This window comes from Ciconia boyciana, chromosome 4 (genome assembly GCF_034638445.1).
Source record: "Ciconia boyciana chromosome 4, ASM3463844v1, whole genome shotgun sequence".
Taxonomy (NCBI): domain Eukaryota; kingdom Metazoa; phylum Chordata; class Aves; order Ciconiiformes; family Ciconiidae; genus Ciconia; species Ciconia boyciana.
Window position 1 is genome coordinate 30,306,195 of NC_132937.1, and position 20,813 is coordinate 30,327,007.

Sequence of the window (20,813 nt, forward strand, 5' to 3'; positions counted from 1 at the left end):
CCTTAAGAGATTAATTTCCTAGGCTTCTCGTATAATCGGTGGAGAGCATGACATAAATCTTCTACTGATCCATATAAAAGCTTTTCTGTATTCCTTTGATAATGTAGAATATGGGTTTAAAAATGGAAGCAAGGTAATTAGTTATACCTGTATTGCTCCAAAATAAAGAATTTAGATACATTATTCATCCCTGATATAGTCTGGGGTTTTTTCCAATAAATAGAAAACAATGATGTGTCATTTCTGAAAGCACATTCAAAACTAGAAGAGGGGAAAAAGGCTAGAACACAGCGGGATACAGCTAGATTTGACTCACAGGCCTACCTGACTCAGACATGTATTTTAAAAAAAAGAAAAAAAAGAAAAAAGGAGTCCCATACATCACAGGGAAAACTCTGAGTGACAGTAATGCCAAGATCAAACTAGCCATGGAAGCATTTCCATGGAAATGATTGACACTAATCATATTCACAGGTTTCCTAAAGGAATACTGCATTTTATTTTTTTTTTCAGAGCAAATGATACAGAAGTTCAAAATTAAAATATGCAGCATAGTACTTAATATATTAGACTTCTGACTAAGTTAGATGAATAAAATGCTAAATATTAGTTGCTGTTATGTTATTATTATTCAGTTAGGTGGCTTATCAACGGCTGTGTTGAAAATTTCACGTGCCAGCTGCAAGATCCGCAGAGGCTCAAAGCAGCCTGAAGTACAGACCCATACTTGGTTTTCCTCGTGGGGCTCTCAGAGCCCAAACTACCTTTTTGTTCCATGATCAGTGGACCAAATAACTCTTTCTAGAAATCAGGTAAAAAGGCTAATATCCATGAGGAGCTGAAACGCTACTTTGAATGGAAACAAATTCTGAGTAATAGGGCATCACTGAACCACGGCAACAGAATAGCTGTGGATCTGCACATCCCTTCTGTTATCCTTTCAAAGACTCGGTGGTTACTGCACTCCTTCATGCTCTCACATCAGAAGAGCTTCTGCTGCACTTCAGGACTGACAGCCACAGAAGTTTACTGGCAGGACTGCTCCCTCACGACTGATTTAAAATAAAATATCAGGGAAGAGGAGAACTCTGAGTATCCTCCTAGTCACCACGTACTATCAGTATAGCAGAGAGTAGATGCAGATCATGAATATCCACAAACATATATTCTCCTTAACATCAGCTGCTGTAGCAGTGGGTACAGGGCCAGAAAGAAGGGTGATAGATACCACCCCCAGCAGAGCCACTCCCGGCTTTGTACCACGCTTTAAGTGGTGTGTGCCTCACTACCACAGCTAACATACCCTTGCCCTAAAGAGCTAAAACCAGGCACAATTGCACCAGTCCAGATCTCAAAGAGTTTTTAAGCAACTATAAACAAGCCAAATACTTTTCAACTAGAGTGATTCTATGCATTCAGCATAAAAAAATGTTTCATGTTGTATCTACTTTACTAGCTGACAAATGGAAGTCAAGTAGCTCTTAAGCATCAGGCTGATAATGCAACTGTTCTCAGCATAAGCAAACTGCAGTAATTCTTAAAGGGCAAATGAAGCACTTGGTAGCAGAACAGAAATGGGACTACTGTTGAATTTGTCTGCCTTTTTCAGTTCCAGCCTAAGGACATACTGTATCCTAACAATATGTTTCAGCATTTGTTAATCTGATGAGGTCAGCCTGTTGAAGTTAATTTTTATTGCCCTATCTCAAATAAAAGGAAATGGGAATCGTTAAGTTACATTTCCTGATCATTCCTTCAACACACCTAGCTTCCTAGAGGATAAACTACCCTCTGCTGGAATAACAGAGAATTTACAGGCAAGAAAACATTTCCTTAAAAACTTCTTGCAGACCTTCTTAAAAGCACTCAGCTGCAAATATAGCTTGTCGTCTGCTGCAGGCTTACTAAAGCTGGCATTTATTCCAATGATTTTGCAGCCAGTGTCCTCTTAGTGAAAGATAACTGACTCACCTAATACATGAATCATTCCCACAAAATTAGCCTTTTTTCAATGAGCTTAAGTAGATTTTTCTAAGAACCAAGCTTCTGATTTACAGATAGTATCCAGTAGCTTTATTGGTTTGCATTATTTTTCTTGGTCCTGGGATCTTTCCAAATTCAAAGCCTAATGTGATACAATTCACTCCATGCAAGATTTGGTTACATACAGTAGTTACATAGCATACAAAAACTTTCTGAATACTTGCAATGGCAAGCATTTATAAAAAGGAAAAATCTTTTCCAAAGAGCCCAGCCTCAGTGTTTATTAGGAGAATTCTTCCACTAGGCAATGAAAGAGCCATTGCATTGCACTACTAATTGTTAATCCATCCTGACAGCTAGAAACATTTTCAAGCCCAGCCCCACAGTGGGCAGGATGGTACAAGAAGAAACTTCTATTAAACTTTCAGCTGATCATAACTCACATCTAGCCTCAAATCACATGCCCAAGCCAGCCTTCATGCTGCAGAGGTAGCACATAGCCTCAGCATATACTGTAAAGGATTCTGCCCTCTTTCCAAAGATGGTCCAGGTACCTTCACAGAAGAAAAAATTCACCTCAAAATTACTGACAATCTTCTTGGAGTGCTTCACCAGGATATAGAAATAGAGAACACATTTGTATAGAGGTAGTATATTTTCCAGAGAAACTTCAGTTTATTTTACAAGAAGGTGTTGAAAAAAAACAAAGCCAAGTATGACAACAGAGAAAGGAATGCTACAAAACCATACCATGAGTTAAGCCATGACTGTTAATCTGGCTGCAAAAATCACAGGTCCACTGATTTCATCACAGGTGCCTTTGGTACACAGCTTTTAACACTTGATAAAAGTTTAAACTTTCAAACAGAAATGCATAGCTTCAGTTCTTTCTTCACAGCTACAGAATATGGCTGTTTAACATACTCCCAGGTCCCATTATCACACCTCAATAAAAAAAAGAAACAGATGAAAGCCTGCCACTTTGTTGAAATTTCTGGCACACAGATACCATCACAGAGCTACAGTCAGGATCTTGGAAAGAGTCTTCAGTCTTCAGATCTCTCATGGAAAATCTGCAGAACAGCTAGGCTCAAATAGGACCTGCCAGATAACTAATCCTATACAATGCAGGTTGTTTCTGCTTCCACCACAGATGTCGATTACCATACCTCGTCACAACAAAATGAACCACCACACACCCCCAACTGTGGAAAACAAAAACAATACAAAAATTTCCAATTACTAATATTTACAAAGTATATTCCAAAGTTCCCTGCAAAACCAATCCAGCATATGTTCTAAAAAGATTTTAGTTTACTTCAGTGAAGGTGCCACAGTTTGTGCCCAAGAGGAATTTAATTCATAACATTTTTTTCTGCATAGGGTCTGACTTAGCTGTCTACTTGAAACTCATCAGGTAAGACCTGAAATAGCCAAAATTATTATCAGGGCTCTAAAAGAAGAAAACATGTTGACAGCTAACTATTAGTTCTTCTATGAACTTCCCTTTTATGCTGTTGGCCTCTGAAAGGCAAGTAAGAACTGCCAAACTTAAAAAAAAAATCAGAAAAAACAGTATAAGCAACAGTTGAGGAAGAAGCTAATTTAATCTATACTGCTCTGAAGAAATGGGTCGAAAAAAATAACTTACAACTGTTTAACTAACAGTTAAAATACTTACAAGTATTTTAACTGTTAATGCAGACTTCATAACTGCTAAAATAGAACTACGTACCGCTGCAGTGACAAATGTTATTACAGAGGAAAAAGTCATTCAGTGTACTATAAAGATTAACAGCATCGTTTAAACAGGAAAAAAACCCCAAACTTCGGTAGCATGATTGACTAATATGGAACGCATGACTGTGGAGTAAATTATAGAGCTGTGTTTTTTGGCATGATAGTGTCCTACTGGAGTGCAGAGGTGCCTCGCATGCCAGCGCACCATCAGATCCCCTGGCAGTGGATACTTGCAGCTCTCTCCTAGACAGTCGTGCAGCAAGAAGAGCTCGGGGGGGGAACGACTGCTTTCACTCCCCAGAGAATTCCCCCGCCCAGGGAAATCCCCCATTCATCAAGCTGTTTTATCGAGTGCAACGGAAGTGTACCAGAAGTACTAGTAATATTACTAGTCATACTAGTAATAACCGGAACTCCTAAAATAAATTTAATACTGGTACTATTTGTGATGATTTTATATGAAAATATGTGGGCAGGAAAATATTATATGCTTTAAAATATAAATTTTGTTATCTACTTACAATTCTATTTCTATTCAAATTACATTACAGAATTTCCCCATTCCTTTTAAACATTTTTTCAATTTATTCCTTGCATATTTTTTCTTTTCTACTGATTAATTAAAGACTATTATGTAACATTTGGTTCAGTCTATTTCCATTGTCTATTAATAACGATTTTATTTTGGCATACAGACAGAGTTTAGTCTAATGGTGGGCTTTTTCCTGAAAAACTTTATGTGTCAAAAGCATGATAGCAGAACAAAATTAGGCAAAAAAGCAACAAGAAAGGTTTCCCATAGCCAAATTTCCCACCAAAGGAGAAAGGCTGACAAACTGCCGAATAAGTCAAGAATGTTACTGAACTTCAGACATTTAATGGGAGTTTAACATGCAAAACATTTTTCAGGCCTGCAGCACGTTAAAAGCTCAGTCCAAAGTTTCCAAAACTGGCTGTATATCCACTTTTACTGCCCACTGAACACATAGCCCCTCTGGAAGCAGAGCTCACAGAAGCACCTCCAGAAAATACCCATCAATTCACATGCCTACATGGGCATTTTGTTGTCAAAATTACAAACAGTTACACACAGCAGGGAGACCTTTGTGTAGTTTATTTGTCTATATTCCAGCTGCCCCTGAGCAACGCAGGTAAGGTTTTGGAACAATCAGCTGGCTAAAGGAGCTTTATAAGGGATATCACGTGGCAGCTGAGACATCCTGAATAAATATAAGCCTCTTACCACATCACGGAAGAAGAAAAAAGTCACGTATTTTAATTTAAATCTTTCACCAAGGTAGAAATATGACCACAGTTAGTTATACAGCTTAACTAATCAAGCTACAGTAGTTGACTCATGTATTTCAGTATTAATTTTCTAAAAATTGTAACAACATTAAAATCAGAAAATGTTTATTCTGAGGCAAGTAAAAGTTTATCCTAATAATTTTCAGTGTCCATGTTTTCTAATCTAGTATTTTTAAAATAAACTGGGATTTTTTCCATACATGATTATCACTTCAAAGCTTTCATTTTTTATTTGTGATATTTTGACTTCTCACCTAAGTGGTTTCCACACAAACAGAAGTTTTTTGGTGGTTACTCAATGCTACAACGTGTGGCATTGCTGCTACAACAGCATGATTACTCACGTTGTAAGTGGAATTTCTTCAGTTTTTCAGTTCCACTTTAAGTCTCTTTGCTCTGAAGACTAAGCCTTTTGTGTGATTATGCTTTTCATCTTGACTAGCAGTTCTAGGTATCATCAGAACCATTAGTTCAAAGGGAAACTCCTAAAACTTACTAAAATTTTCTAATAACTCTAAAAGTTTCACACAATGGGTAGATACAGTAAGCTCACATGCAACCTGTCCCACAATTCTGTGACTGATTGCTATCATAATCTCTAATTAAAGAACTAACACTATTTTACAAAACCGATCTTACTATCCTTGCACTCAAAACTATACTTCTGTTGTTTCTTGTCCTGGTTTCTGCTGGGATAGAGTTAATTTTCTTCCTAGTAGCTGGCATAGTGCTGTGCTTTGGATTTTAGGATGAGAATAATATTGATAACACGCTGATGTTTTGGCTGTTGCCAAGCGGTGTTTACACTGGTCAAGGACTTTTCAGCTTCCCCTGCTCTGCCAGGTGCACAAGAAGCTGGGAGGGGGCACAGCCAGGACAGTTGATCCAAACTGCCCAAAGGGCTATTCCATACCATATGACATCATGCCCAGTATATAAACTGGGGGAGTTGGCCAGGGGGCAGCGATCGCTGCTCAGGGACTGGCTGGGCATCGGTTGGCGGGTGGTGAGCAGTTGTATCACTTGTTTTTTTCCCTTGGGTTTTGTTCCTCTCTCACTCTCTTGTTGTTTTCCTTCTCATTACAATTTTTTTTTTTGTTCCAGTTATTAAACTGTTCTTATCTCAGCCCACGAGTTTTCTTACTTGTGCTCTTCCGATTCTCTCCCACATCCCTCTGGGAGTGGGGAGGGTGAGTGAGCGGCTGTGTGGTGCTTAATTGCTGACTGGGGATAAACCACAACATTCTTCATTGATTTCCCTGGCTTCCCTGCATTTTTAATTAGTTCTTTAGATGTATCCATTATAAGACAGACCTTATAGAACGAAAAATAGCATTCACTCCTTCACATACACATGTGTATATGTACTCACAGAAGGACCTGAGCAGCCTCTACTATAGACTGAGGCTTCTGAAGACACACAGTCTGTTATGAGATGGTCAAAATACCTCATATGACTGGATCTGTGGATAAGAAAAAAAGTGTAAAAAAGGCACCACAAAGAAACACAAATCATTTCCTCTGCCCTTAGTCACTAAAAACCTTTGCACTGCTTCACGGAAGCAAGGAAATTCTTCTCCCATACTAGTAATGAGTGCTGCACCTGTGTTAACTTAATCCCACATTATGGCCTCTAATACCAGAGCACCAAAGTCTCGGTGTAGGAAAGGACTATTGAGAAAGCATGTGCAATTACACCACCTAAATTCAGAGCTTGCTCTGTACCTGCATCAGCTTTCCTGAAACAGCCGGAAAACTGTTTAAAATATAAGAAAAAACAACCTTTGTGCTGGGCTTTCATTTGAAAGTATTTTGAAGTGCTTATAATTTGCTTCTGACAACTAGACAAACCTAACTGAGCAAACTCTACTCCCACTTGTAGCTCTGTGCTTGTGATAGAATTATCTTCCAATTTTGTAAAAGATAAAGAGCTGTTAATACTGGCAAAACATAATTTAAAAGTTCTGTTTATTTTCTCTGAGCAGACCAGACCGCCACCACTACTATCATTTCTCTCTGTATACGTTATTTCAAAACCAACTAATTTTTCTAAAACTGAATTTTAGTTTCCAAAGCAGTTAGATAACAACACTAAAAAGATGATCAAATAAAAAATTGCTTTTTCCTTCATGTCTGTTTATACAGCATTGAAGACTGAAACTTAGTTCTCTTTCCCACAGTAGACACTTGTTGTCTCTTATATATTTTGTTCTGTCAGTAGTTTTGCTGTCAGTACATCATGATATTATCGTGACTTTACCAAATGCTAGTAAGTCCACAGGCATCACTTTCTCAGGCTTAAAAAAAGAGAGGGCAGAGGACAGTAAGACTGCAAAAAGATCAGACTTTTATAATACATTTTGCCTTCCCGCCAGAGAAGAGGTCCTTGTAAGGATATAAAAGTCATGCTTCAGGGCACAGGTTTTGTGTCCTTTGTAGCAACTGATGTCACCTCATGCACGAGAAAGGGCGTTAGACCAGCTGGATCCGGCCGTCCAATGCAGTATGACGGTGTGAAGCTTCACCCCTGACCCAACAGCATTAGCAGGGGTCACCAGTACTTTCCTCTCCAGCAGAAACACCCATGCGTGTACCTGTTGCGGTGGTAGGTTTTTGTGGACATTTCTGGACTAAGGACTCCACCACCACCACAACTTGGGTGAAAGCCGCCACGCAGGCATCGCATAAAAGCGACTGCTGTCCTTCCATCAGCCCAGCTGAACGCTGAACTATAATCTTGAGGCTTTGCCAGCAAGTGTAACCCTATTTCCAATTCATCTGTCTCACGGTCAAGACAAAACAAGTTCTTGAAACAAATACATAAGCTTCCCTCGAACGTACACACACCCTTCCTGTGTTTAGTAACCTCACTACCAGAGGGCGGATATAGGCCGTACATCAGCAGAGCTTCAGCAGCGGGAGACACCGGGCACGCTCGCCTAATGCAAGCGCGTCCGCTGCAGCCGTTGTGCTCTGTGGTATCACCTCGCTGCACCTGCGCTTATCTTCTTGATAAACGGCCCGGCCGCTGTCTGTCCCAGCTGCCACTCGTGAACCAGCAGCCCGTGAAAGGCCCTGGGGCACCAGCCCCTTCCTTCCCCGGGCCGCTGAGGTGACACGAGTCACCCCCTGCCCTAGGCCGCCTCCGGCGGGGCCCGGGCCCCTTCCAGGGCACCGCACAAAAATATGCCGGGTTGCTGCACCCGACCTGTGCCAAGCCAGCCGCCAGCTCCTCGGAAAACACGGCTCCTGCAGGGCGCCCGCCCAGCAGCGCTGCCCTGCAGGGGAAGGTGCGAGGAGCCCTCGCTCCCATCCACTACAACCGAGGGACGGGCCGAGGGGGCACACGGGGCCTCCCCGGCCGCGGGGGAGGAGACGGCCAAGCGGGGGCTGCGCGGGCAGGTGCCGCCGGCCCGGCCGGTGCCCGCCGTCCCCTCACAGGCAGCCCCCGCCGCCGCCACCACCGGCCGCCCGCCTCGCCCCGCCTCGCCCCGCAGGCAGCCCCGAGCAGAGGTGCCCGCGCCCGGCCACACGCAGCCTGCCCTCCCCGGCGCGGCCAATGGGGCGAGAGGGCGGGGAGGAGCGGCGGGAGCTGCCCTGGCCGCCTCCGCCCTCCGCGGCGAAACTCGGCGGGAGCGCGGCGGGGAGTTAGACGGCGCCCGCGCCCCGCACCGCACCGCACCGCCGCGCCGGCCGGCGGGAGGGGATGAGCGGCGGCCACCGCGCTCCGGCACCTTCCCGCGCCGCCCCCGGAGGCACCTGGAGCCGCCGCCCGCCCGCCCAGGGCCGCCCCAGCGCGGCGCTGAGCCCTCCCCGGCGCCGGTGCGAGAGGAGGTGAGGCGGCTCCGCTCGGCTCCGCTCCGCTCGGCGCGGCTCTGCTCCGCGCGGCTCCGCGCTCGGGCCGCCCCGGCCGCCGCGATCCCCCTCTGGGTTGGGCGGCGAAGCGCTCTGGTCTGCGCGGAGAGAGCAGCGGCAGGAAGAGGCAGCCTCGGCTCCCCCGGCTGCGGTCGGTCGCTGCCGGACAGCACCCCGCTTCAGCTCCTTTTTAGGACTTTTTTTCTTTTTTTAACTAAAATACACCACTTTTTTATTTTTACCCCTTTCTCACTCATTTGAATTTTTGTTTCGACACTAGACTACCCCCTCCTCTCCCTTACTCTGCCTTTCCTTTTTGGACCCGCTCTCCCTTTGCTCGACTCCCCAGCGGCAGCGTGGGCATCATGTCCTTCGACCCCACCATCATGCCACCTGCAAACGGCTCCACCAACGGGACTGCCAGTGGGGCCGTGGGCGGGAAGCCCCCCACCATCCCCACCGTCATGTTCATCTTCGGTGTGGTGGGCAACCTCATAGCCATCGTGGTGCTCTGCAAGTCAAGGAAGGAGCAGAAGGAGACCACTTTCTACACGCTGGTCTGCGGGCTGGCGGTCACCGATCTCTTGGGGACCTGCCTGGTGAGTCCAGTCACTATCGCCACTTACCTGCAGAACCGCTGGCCGGGAGGGGAAGCGCTGTGTGAGTACAGCTCCTTCATCCTCCTCTTCTTTGGACTCTCTGGCCTCAGCATTATCTGTGCCATGTCTATAGAGAGGTATCTGGCCATCAACCATGCCTATTTCTACAACCATTATGTAGACAAGAAGCTGGCAGGGCTCACACTTTTTGCCATCTATGCTTCCAACGTGTTGTTCTGTGCCCTCCCCAGCATGGGCTCGGCAAATCTACCTTGCAGTACCCTGACACTTGGTGTTTCATAGACTGGCGAACAAAGGAGGCCACCCATGCAGCATATTCCTACATGTATGCCAGCTTCAGCTCCTTCCTAATCATGGTCACTGTGATCTGCAACATCCTGGTGTGCATGGCCCTCATTCGCATGCACCGCCAGTTCATGCGACGCACGTCCCTGGGGACAGACACCACCTCCAGCCGTCTATCTGACTTTCGCAAATGCCAGAGCTTCCGTCGGATGGCCATAGCAGAGATCCCATAGCATAGTGCCGGTCACAAGTGGTGTTCCCCAGGGCTCTGTGCTGGGGCCAGTTCTGTTTAATATCTTTATCAATGATCTGGATGAAGGGATCGAGTGCACCCTCAGTAAGTTTGCAGATGACACCAAGTTGGGCGGGAGTGTTGATCTGCTTGAGGGTAGGAAGGCTCTGCAGAGGGACCTGGACAGGCTGGATCGATGGGCCGAGGTCAATTGTATGAGGTTTAACAAGGCCAAGTGCAAGGTCCTGCACTTGGGCCACAGCAACCCCATGCAACGCTACAGGCTTGGGGAAGAGTGGCTGCAAAGCTGCCTGGCAGAAAAGGACCTGGGGATGTTGGTCGACAGCCGGCTGAATATGAGCCAGCAGTGTGCCCAGGTGGCCAAGAAAGCCAATGGCATCCTGGCTTGTATCAAAAATAGTGTGGCCAGCAGGACTAGGGAAGTGATCGTGCCCCTGTACTCTGCACTGGTGAGGCCACACCTCGAATACTGTGTTCAGTTTTGGGCCCCTCACTACAAGAGAGACATTGAGGTGCTGGAGCGTGTCCAGAGAAGGGCAATGAAGCTGGTGAAGGGTCTAGAGCACAAGTCTGATGAGGAGCGGCTGAGGGAACTGGGGTTGTTTAGCCTGGAGGAAAGGAGGCTGAGGGGAGACCTTATTGCTCTCTACAACTACCTGAAAGGAGGTTGCAGAGAGGTGGGGGTCGGTCTCTTCTCCCAGGTAACAAGTGATAGGAGAAGAGGAAATGGCCTCAGGGTGCACCAGGGGAGGTTTAGACTGGATATCAGGAAATGTTACTTCACTGAAAGGGTTATCAAGCATTGGAACAGGCTGCCCAGGGAAGTGGTTGAGTCACCATCCCTGGAGGTATTTAAAAGCCGTTTGGGTGAGGTGCTTAGGGACATGGTGTAGTGGTGGACTTGATAGTGTTAGGTTTACGGTTGGACTCGATAATCTTAAAGGTCTTTTCCAACCTATACAATTCTGTGATTGTGATTCTGTGATCCAGATGGTTATTCTGCTCATTGCCACTTCCCTGGTGGTGGTGATCTGCTCCATTCCTCTGGTGGTGAGTAACGTTTTGCAACCCTTCTTCTTTTCCATCATCCGCATTGCTAAGTCTTTTCTCCTTCTAGTCTGTGCTTGTAGGACAGAATCCTATTTAGCTGGTGCTGCAAACTGTTATAATAATTTAAATGCAGTTAGCATACATACGTGGTGAGAGAAAGTTGTATTGATTTATATTTACAAGAAAAGAAACATGCTTATCCCAAATCCTGGGCTCCTTTGATTGGTTAAAATACAGCACCAAAAATTCTCAATAATTTTTCCACTGTTTAACTGGAATCCACACAGCAAAAATCTTACTGAGAGCTAAAGGCACTTTAAAGTTCACTTCCAAAATGAATTTGTGATAAGCGAGGTTGGGTCTGGCCTGCACTTCTGGATGTTTGTGTTTTAAAAATGTGCACGCTGTTCCTGAGGCGTACAGCGGTCCTTGATGTGCGGAAGGAGGAGAGAGCTCTGTTCACTTGGCACCAGCAATGCGCAGAGTGCTTCACACCCAAAACCTGAGCTGAGCTTCCCCTCCTGAGGGATTCACCCACCATCTCTGGGGTAGATCCCACACTCTTAGATCCCTCCAGCAGCTTCCCCACTGTGGGAGGAGTAAACTCGGTGGAACCTCCCGTCAGGGTAATTCTCAGTTAAATGAGTGTTGGAGGAATCTGGCCCACATAAACCTAGAGATCATACCGAAATGTCAGACTACATTACCACTAACCGTTTGCTAATTTTCTGAAACAGCTGATACAATTATTGTATTGAATTGAATATGAAGGATTCACTTATTTTTATTCCTCTACCTTATCTCCAAGGAATTAAAAAAAAAAAAAAAAAAAAGAAACCAAAAAACCACCAGCTGGAGGCACAGTTCTTGCTTACCACCCACCGTAATAAAACTTGGCGAATTTCTCTCCTCTGCTGGCTCAGAGACTTTAAACAAATAGCTGGCTTGCCGCCTTCGCCACCTTCCAAAACACAGAGTAGGGAGCCAAGCAGTGGTTGTCAGACAGAAAGGGTTTTTAAAAAGATTGTTTTAAGGAGGTTTATTGTCGGTAGGGTGATCCTGCTGTTGTAGAGGGGCTACAATGTGTGTGAAATACAGCTGGCCAGCTGGGGATGCAAAACAAACAGCATATACTGCCTTAAGGAAGTTTAGAGAAGTACCTGCGAACAGGACTCAAGAGGTCAGCAAGTCCGTCCCCCTGCTTCAGAGGAGCCATAATCGCAAGGGTCAGGCCAGTTTTGCCACATTACTAACATAAACAGGAGCCAGTGAAGTGTGGCTGTGCTGGAGCACCATTGCCCCAGCTGTTGCCAAAGGCCGTCTCCCGTCCTTCAGCGTTGTCGCTTTGCGTTGCGCCGTGGCATGACCGAGCACGGTGCCATGTGTTCATTGCTTGACATCTGAAGGAAGTCGAGAGGTGCTGTCTGAGCTGCACGCAGGGTGTCTCCGGGAGGTTCATGTGTGTTAGACGGAGGAACCACGCACAACCTGCCCTGCAGTCCAGCTCCAGAAACTGCAGGGGTAAGCCGACCTGCTGCACTGGAGGCATCAGGTCATGGAGTGGCCAAAACCCCGACAGTACCGTGGGTTGACCGTACTTAATTTGATTAATCTAGTATTATAACAGCTACTTCACAGAAGAAGAATATTGCGTTTTCAAAAGAGATGCTGGTAAATGCAGAGAATGGGTTCTGGAAATTAAATACAATGTTGTAACGTGATGCAGGGTATCAGCTGATGGACTTCAGCAGTTTCAGAAAAAAGCCAAACCTTATCTTCTGGAGGAGCAGCTGGCGGAAGGCTGAGAGTTCTGAACGCAAAATGCAAAATTAAATTGTTTGTACCCTTTTGGAGCTAGGGAGTCTTTTACAGAATATTAATAAACAAAAAAGGGAAAAATCAAGAGGGAGGGGTTACCAGAAAGGGAACTAGATTATTGACACTTAAAATTAATGAACCGGGGTGGGGCAAACAGTTTATTATTTAAACAGTAGCTAGTAAAAAATTTGTATATAGCAGAAGGTATGTAAGGGTGCATGTGACAAAGCTGTGTAGCTCTCAGACCTTGATTTCACTACTTACAAAGGCACAGCGTTACCTTGGGAGTGCTCGCATAAGTTAGCTTTTCCCAACTACAGCAGCACATCTTTTCTATATGTAAAATGAGGTAAAAGACTGTCATTTCACTATTTCCATATTTCACTTAAATGCGTGACTAAGAATAAAAGGAAGCTTTCTTCTAAAAAAAAAAACCCAACCACATATATATATACATCATCACAGTGTCCAGTGTGGTTAAATTTCTTCATTGTTAAGTAGCTTTTAGAAGTCGTTTGCCTCCCCCTGCGGGAATAAGCTATAGCCATATATGCTTCTCTGTGCCATGACGTATTGCACTGTATGCTGCTATATTAAGCCCTCTGGTTGCAGGTAGACTGAGGTTAAGAATTCAGATATAAACTCAGAGAAGTGACACCTTTATGTTATAAATCCCTAGAAAGAGCCACTAGCAGAGATGGGTAAATTGCTAATACAGATGTACATTTTCATGACTCGGAAGAGTTCTAGGGAGCCCTCACCGAGCGAGAGGCTCATCTATAGCAGGATAGCCTGGCAGTCATCAAGAACATGCAAGTGGTAAGATGGTGGTGGCAGCATGATTCAGATACACAAAGCAGGCTCAGAGGGTGCTTTGTGACTGAAATTTTCTGATGAGCTGACTTCCTACTCATGATTTCAGCTGAATAAACCATCACTTAAGTCAAAGCACAGCAACTTCTGAAACAGAGACATAAACCTCTAACATTTTAGAACGAACACTTTCACAACATAATAAACGAACAGACAGATGCAGTCCAGCAGGCTACATTTATTAGGGTTTAAAAAAATTTTCAAGTCTTAAAATATTAAATAGCCTTGAAATAATAAGCAAAGGCTTGTCTTGATTTTAAAAGTGGTTAAAGAACAGCAAGCTGAATCACAGAGAACAGCAGCTTTTAATAATGAGATGCTCCAGCACTTGGTTTACAAGCAGGGTCGTTTAGTGTTTTAATGATTTATTTATAAAATCAGCAAAATTTTACAATGACAAGTGCTATAATAAAATTATGGAGGATTGTGCAAAACACTGAATGAACTTGACAACTGAAGGCTGATGAAATTTATCAAGGCAAGAAAAGTTTAGCAAAAAATGTTAGGGAAAGGAAACTTTTGATATAACCTGATGTGTTCAGTGTGCAGAAAGTGATGTGAAAGACATGAAGAAGAATCTGACAATAGTTTAAAAATGAAATAAGGAGAAAAAAAATACATAAATTGTGTGCTGACTTTTGTCTGCACTCCACACTGGTTATCTCATCTTTTAAAAAATAGTGAGTTTTTAGAAAATAGAATTGGATAGAGTTAAAAGTAAGGAATAAGTTGTATTAGGAGGGATTTTGTCAAGAATAGAGTAGAAATTATCTGGCCTTTAAAAAAAAACCAAACTTTCAAGAGTAAATAGGCACACACTACTCAAAGTCTGTAATTCATTCCAGCAGTCTGTCATATACTCTTAGATTAAGTGCGTGATTTTTTTTTTTCTGATCATGACCACTGAACATTGTTGTTAAATTCCAGTGAGGTGGAAAATAAAATATCATGTTTCAGGGTGTACATCTGGTTGATCGCATCAAATAATCAGGAGTTTCTAACTTAATGTTTAATTGATCTAAAAGTTTGGATTTTGTTTTGGCTTGGTTGGTTTCAACTTTTCTCTTTAAATATCAGGGACTGTCTGCAGCCAACAGCAAGTTGGCAGACACAATTTTTGAGCAATGGAGTAGATACCAAACAAACACCAAGCCCTTGAAGGGCAAAGGTTATTGGTTTGTAGAGGTGAAAAACTTGTTCCTGCTTACAACCGTAGGGTTTTTAAATTTATCCTATTATTATATGGGGAGATTTTGAGGGCAGGTAGAAGCTATGAAGACAATTACCAGTGTGACTGTAACTATACAAGTCACTTTATAGTATTTCATAGGAATAGAAATCATGATTTGCATTTGTATTTAGTAAAAAGGAAAAGCACCAAACAGCACACAGGACTCTGATCCTACAAGTACCTATCACTTGAGCATAAACTCAGCATACCTTGGAGCTATGTGCTTCTTAACACCATTGCAAACTGCTAGTACTTTTAAGGTATGTTGCCTGAATTCTACAGCTACAAAGCTAACATACCAAACTCATTCTTTTGAGATTTGAATTGTTCTAGTTTGCTTCTTTCTTTAATTAGGATTTCAAATTGCACAAATTCAAGCATCAGATTAGCTAATTTAGTAGTAGATTCCACTTAGTCGGCACTTACTTAGAAGATGTAAGGCAATATCCTTTATCATGCTGCCTCCTGCAGCAGAAGACTTGTAGGCAAAACAGGATACATCTCTTGCTGTTCTTGTAGATGATACATTAGTAAATGCTGTTTCGCCAGTAGGTAAAGAAATTATAAAACTGACATGCCAACACAGATCAATTTTTACCTTTGATTAAGAGGTGATAAAGAGGTAATCCCAGCAATAGGTCTGAATTGATAAATGCATTTGACATTCTGGAGGGCTTCTAATAAAAGACATGGGACCTTTCTAGGAAGTAGAAACAGTTTTGTACAGTCCAAAGTTTTTACTAAATAGGTCCATTTTATGAATCTTTAACCTAAACGTGCGGCATATCTGTCAAAAGGAAATAAGCATATGGAGATAACATAAAGCAAGCTGCGCTGTGCAATTAGAAATTGTCCTTTTCAGCCACAGTTAGCATTTAAAGACATTTTTGTCTTTCCATAAAGTCTGCCAGGTAGACGGAGAAAGGTGAAATAGGTACCTCAATTTCATATGCTGCTTATCAAAAGAACAATCCCACTATTAAATCGCTGACGTGTAACTATAGCTCTAAGTTTAAAAAAAAAAAAAAAGTCAGGTCTCCAAAGTTGGACTGTGTACTTCTTCAGCTATCTTCAAAGTGTGTCTTCTGGTTCTGTGATCTGGATGAATTTATCAGCAAATACCCCTCTCTGTCACACCTCTAATCTTCCTGGTAATGACTGCATTTTGTAGTATGAGCTGCTAGAAGGCCTCCGCTCCCTCAACGCTGTCCTTTGAACTCCTGGCTCTCAGGGCATGTCCCTGTCCAACGATCAGCTGGTCAACTAGAGAGAGAGACTGGCACTTACACGCTTTCAGGGTGTATTCCCCTGCATAAGGAAATCTCAGTGCAGAAAAAGAAAAGGAGCATTTGGAAAGAAACGTTGCTAATGGCACGGGTTAAATCCCCTGGGGAGATCTGTCCTTTGTCTATTTACACGTTTGAGCACTTTATCATTTTGGAGGGGAAAAAGAAGTCTCACACAGATGGTCAAGTAGGTATTTCACGAAGCGGTTTTAGCCGATGCCGGACAACGTCGCATCGACTTACTTTCCAGCCTCCCAGGGTCCGGAATCCCGACCGCTGCCTTTCAGGTTCAGCGCCGGCGTCGCTAATAGCAGCTTTACTTGCACAGGCCGATAAAGTGAGTCAGGAGCTGCTCCGCACCCGCGAAGCTAACCGGCGGCTGCCGCAGGCCCCGCTGGCCTCCGCGGGGCGCAGCGGCCGCGGCCCGGCGCGGGGCAGGTGGCGGCGGGCGGTGGCCGTGGGACATCCGTGCCACCTAGCGGCGCGCCGGGAGGGGTGCCGGCCGGCCGGGTCCGGCGGGAGACGGGCCTCCGCGGCCCCGCCGGCAGACGGCGAGCGGTTTTCATGGAGGGCGTTTTTGAGGGGTCATCAGTGCGTAGCGTGGGCAAACCGTAGGCATGTGAAAATGCTGGCTTCCGGGGTGGCTGGTCTTCTCTCAGCCACCGAGGCATGGAACCGCGCGGTGATGGGCACGGGACAGGAGGCCAATGTAAAACAACGAAAAAATTCAAAGCAAGTAGAGCTTACTAAAAGAAAAACCCGTAAAAATAAGTTCAGTGTGCACAGGAACGCTCTTCGCAGTGCTTGGCCTGCATGTTCGGTGTAACAGAAAAATAAGGTCAATAAATCAGTAGTCAAAAAGACATCCGCAGTGTTAGAAATCGTTAGGAAAGACTAAAGATTACTGAGAATAAAACTCGGATCATTATCTTGCTGTATAAATTCAAGATTTTCCTATATTTTGAATTTTCTGGGCAGGTTTTGTTACCCATAAACCTAGAGAAAAGTAGTGAGAAAGAAAATATAGGCGATCATCGATTTGACAGTTGGTTTGAGAGAGAGTATACGCATAGGACTTCTGAAGAGGGACTCTCTATTATTTTAAACATACTTCACTGTAGCTTTGGAGCACACTCTGTCTCTGAATTCTGACAAGCCAAATGCCAACACATTGCCCTGCTGCAGGAAAATTTCTCCAAACAGAATTATGAAATTTTTCACCAGACTTGGATGGCTTTACATGCAGAACATCTAATAAAAGTGACTTAAGAGGGCTGTTTTAGTTTGGCTCATTTATTTAAATGCTTGTCTGCCTCCTTGTCTGTAACCTTCTCCTAGCTAGGCAAGACTTGATTCATTTCAGGAGTCAAGGCCGAGACTTTAAAAACCTCATAATTTTGCTACTATATTTTTACTGTATCAGATAAGATAATTAAGGGATTTATTTGGACTTACCTTAAGAAATCTGAACAAAACAGCAGCTTCCATTATCAATTCTTTTCAGTGGCTTTCCTAGGCCTTCCTATAATCGGACACTGTGTAGGTCTTGCTAAAATGGAGAACAGCTATTTGAGACTGATCAACGTAAACTCATATGATGCCATTCTCCTTAGTGACACTGGAAGGATAACAGTTGATATCAAAGTATTGGACTGTGCCTTACTCACAGTAGCATTTACAAAAGTGTCTTCTAAACCAGGAGAGGGACTAGGTTACTGGTTTTTTTCATGGGTTCAAAGGAAGAAGCTGAAGAAGACATTTTGGTGTAGAAGAGAGGATCCTTTAGTCTTAAATTTTGTGCATGATAAACTAAAATTGGTAATTGTTACTTCATGCAGCAGCTTCAACATCTTGAATTCTTGACCACTTCATCGGTATTTTTATGCTTTTGTAAGTAAAACCTAAATGTTGGCTCATGTAGGAGAGCAGAACACTCCAATCCAGTGCTGCAATCATCTCATCGTCTTGACCTGTTAAAAATCTCCTAGCTGGGGGACTTTTCCTTTTCTTTTTTTTTTTTTTAAATTTCTTTTTTCCAAACCATGCTGCAACAAGCAAACAGTTGAGGGTATACAAATAATTCCAGTAAGGACAAGGGCCAGCAAAATGCCTTTCTAAACTTGGGAATTGACAGCTCTGGACTTGTTTCCAGAGTCTAGTGTACATGGATTATAATCTGTGTTTCAGTTTGTTTCTAAACAAACAATTATTAGACCTTTGCTAGAGGAACTGTCTAGGTCTCCTCAGTTAGATATCTCTTTGCAGGTAGCATAAGATTTGAGGTATACCAAGAAAGCAGGATACAGGTCTACATCTTTGCTCCTGGGTTCTATCAATTAATAAGGAAATTTTAAAAACAACAGCCAAAAGTTGAAGGTTCAAGGATTAATTATAAGGGGAAGGAGAGAGAAAGAGCTATTCCTTTCCTACCTGTAACAAAGAAGGCCAATTTACAGCAGATTCATCTCTGTTTTTTTTGCTGTTTCCAAAAATAAACTCACAGCTGCCAATCTGAGATGCCTGGCCTTGCCAGCCTCTTCTCTTGTTGTAGCTTGCAGTTGCAAATCTAGATCTCTGCTTTGAAATGTAAACTTTGATTTCCTGATGTAATTGTATACTTGTGTCTTTCTCCTCCCTCATCTCCTTGGGTAGGTCCGTGTCTTTGTGAACCAGCTGTACCAGCCAGAATCAGTGAAGGATGAGAGGCAAAACCCTGACCTGCAAGCCATCCGCATTGCCTCGGTGAACCCCATTTTGGACCCATGGGTCTACATCCTCCTCTGCAAGACTGTGCTCAGCAAAGCCATCAAGAAGATCAAATGCCTCTTCTGCCGAATTGGAGGGGCTCAGAGGCAGCACTCGGGGCAATTTCAGCTGCATGGATGGCCACAGGACCTCCTCTGCCATATCAAGTCAGTCACCCTCCTTCATCTCTCGTGAGCTGAGGGAGATCAGCAGCACCTCACAAACACTGCTTTATCCTCCAGAGTTAAGTGAAAGCAGCATTGGGGGTCACCTTCTGCTTCCAGGCCCCAGTGCAAGTTTGGCTCAGTCTGACACAGTAAGGACACTGCGTAGCTCAGAGACCTCAGACTCTTCACAGGGGCAGGACTCTGAGAGCATCTTCCTGGTGAATGAAATCAGGTGTGGTGGTGGGGCCAGCTCTACATCCAAGGCCAGCCCTCTCCAGGTCACCTTCCCCACAGAGACATTGAATTTATCAGAAAAGTGTATATAGATTGCCATGAAAGGCATCGACCCTGGGGATACTTCCTGATATATTGGAAAAACTGGTGCAATAGATAGATAGGTATTCTGCCTATTCAAGGGGAGAGGGGTTCAGCTGTGCTCCAAAGGGCTATTTTTCTCTTGCCATGTGATGGGTACATTTCTTTTAGACTACTGAGGACTGTGGGGAACGGACACTGCACTTGGGTCCTGCCATCAGAAATTGTACAAGACAGGTCTAATGGGACTGGAAACATGAAACGCCTTGTCTTGTTCTGGGACACAGGAGAGCTACTGGGCCTCTAGAAATAGAAAGATCCATCACTTTCTTTTTTCTTTCTTTCCCTTTCTAAATCTGGTAGAACTGTGTTTTCTCTCCCCATGGTTGCTCAGCTATCAAGAGTTTAAGCTTCTGGTACTAGAGCTGAATGTGAGGCAGCTACTAGGACCTGGACAGAGCTACTCTGAGAGCTGCCTGGGGCAGGATTTTAAAGTGTCTCACTAAAGCATGAAAATGTGAGGTTTTACCATTGTATATATATCAGGATTGAAAATATTTAAAAGTCTATTCTTCTCTATGAGAAGATTTCTTATTAATACAAGATATATAGAAATGATTGCCAGCCTTCTCTTCACTCAGTATTGCCTGCTGATAAGACATTCTTGGTTTAGATTTGTTGTCCATGCTAGATTCACAGCTGATGAGGTAATTCTCTAGCTGAGAAAACATAAGCACTTTCTGAGTGAAATGGGAATATATGCGCTATTAAGAGAGAAAAAGAAAACACATCCTTTCAGTTACGAATATTCATTTTCAGTGTATGTACATACTAAAAAGCCAGATTTTATTTATGTGCTGAGAATGTTTCTCTGTATAACACATCTGCGCCTCTCCAAGTACTTTGGCCCACAATCTGCACACACTTAGGCACACACTTAACATCGCCCATCAGAATAGTCCCTCTGCTGCCAGGGAGGCTCCTTACGTGTAAAGTTAAGGATGTGTAGAAGTGCTTTCAATATCAGGGACTAAAACTTTCAACCCCTGGTTAAATCTTAATATTCACTTTAGTTAAAGCATCACTGATGTCGTAAAGGTATTTTTTCATAACATTTATCATTTTACTTTAAATAGTAAATAGAATTTTATGACTGTGTAATCTGATACTCCATCAAATAAATGTACAAAACCATGGAAGCAGAATCTTCATTTAAAAGTATACATTATATAGAAACATATCCTGGTCTTGCAACCCTTAAAAATCATTTGTTCCTAGAGTTTT

At 43.5% G+C, this 20,813-nt stretch overlaps 1 protein-coding gene across 1 annotated transcript; it reads left to right on the top strand.

The window, feature by feature from the left end:
* The first annotated feature begins 8,677 nt into the window (after positions 1–8,677).
* Positions 8,678–20,532, top strand: PTGER4 (prostaglandin E receptor 4). The gene is given in 6 exon segments (XM_072859172.1): positions 8,678–8,865; positions 9,167–9,741; positions 9,744–10,014; positions 11,028–11,094; positions 18,955–19,166; positions 19,168–20,532. Coding segments are annotated over 6 exon segments (1,626 nt in total). The 5' UTR covers positions 8,678–8,737; the 3' UTR covers positions 19,541–20,532.
* Positions 20,533–20,813: the final 281 nt, after the last annotated feature.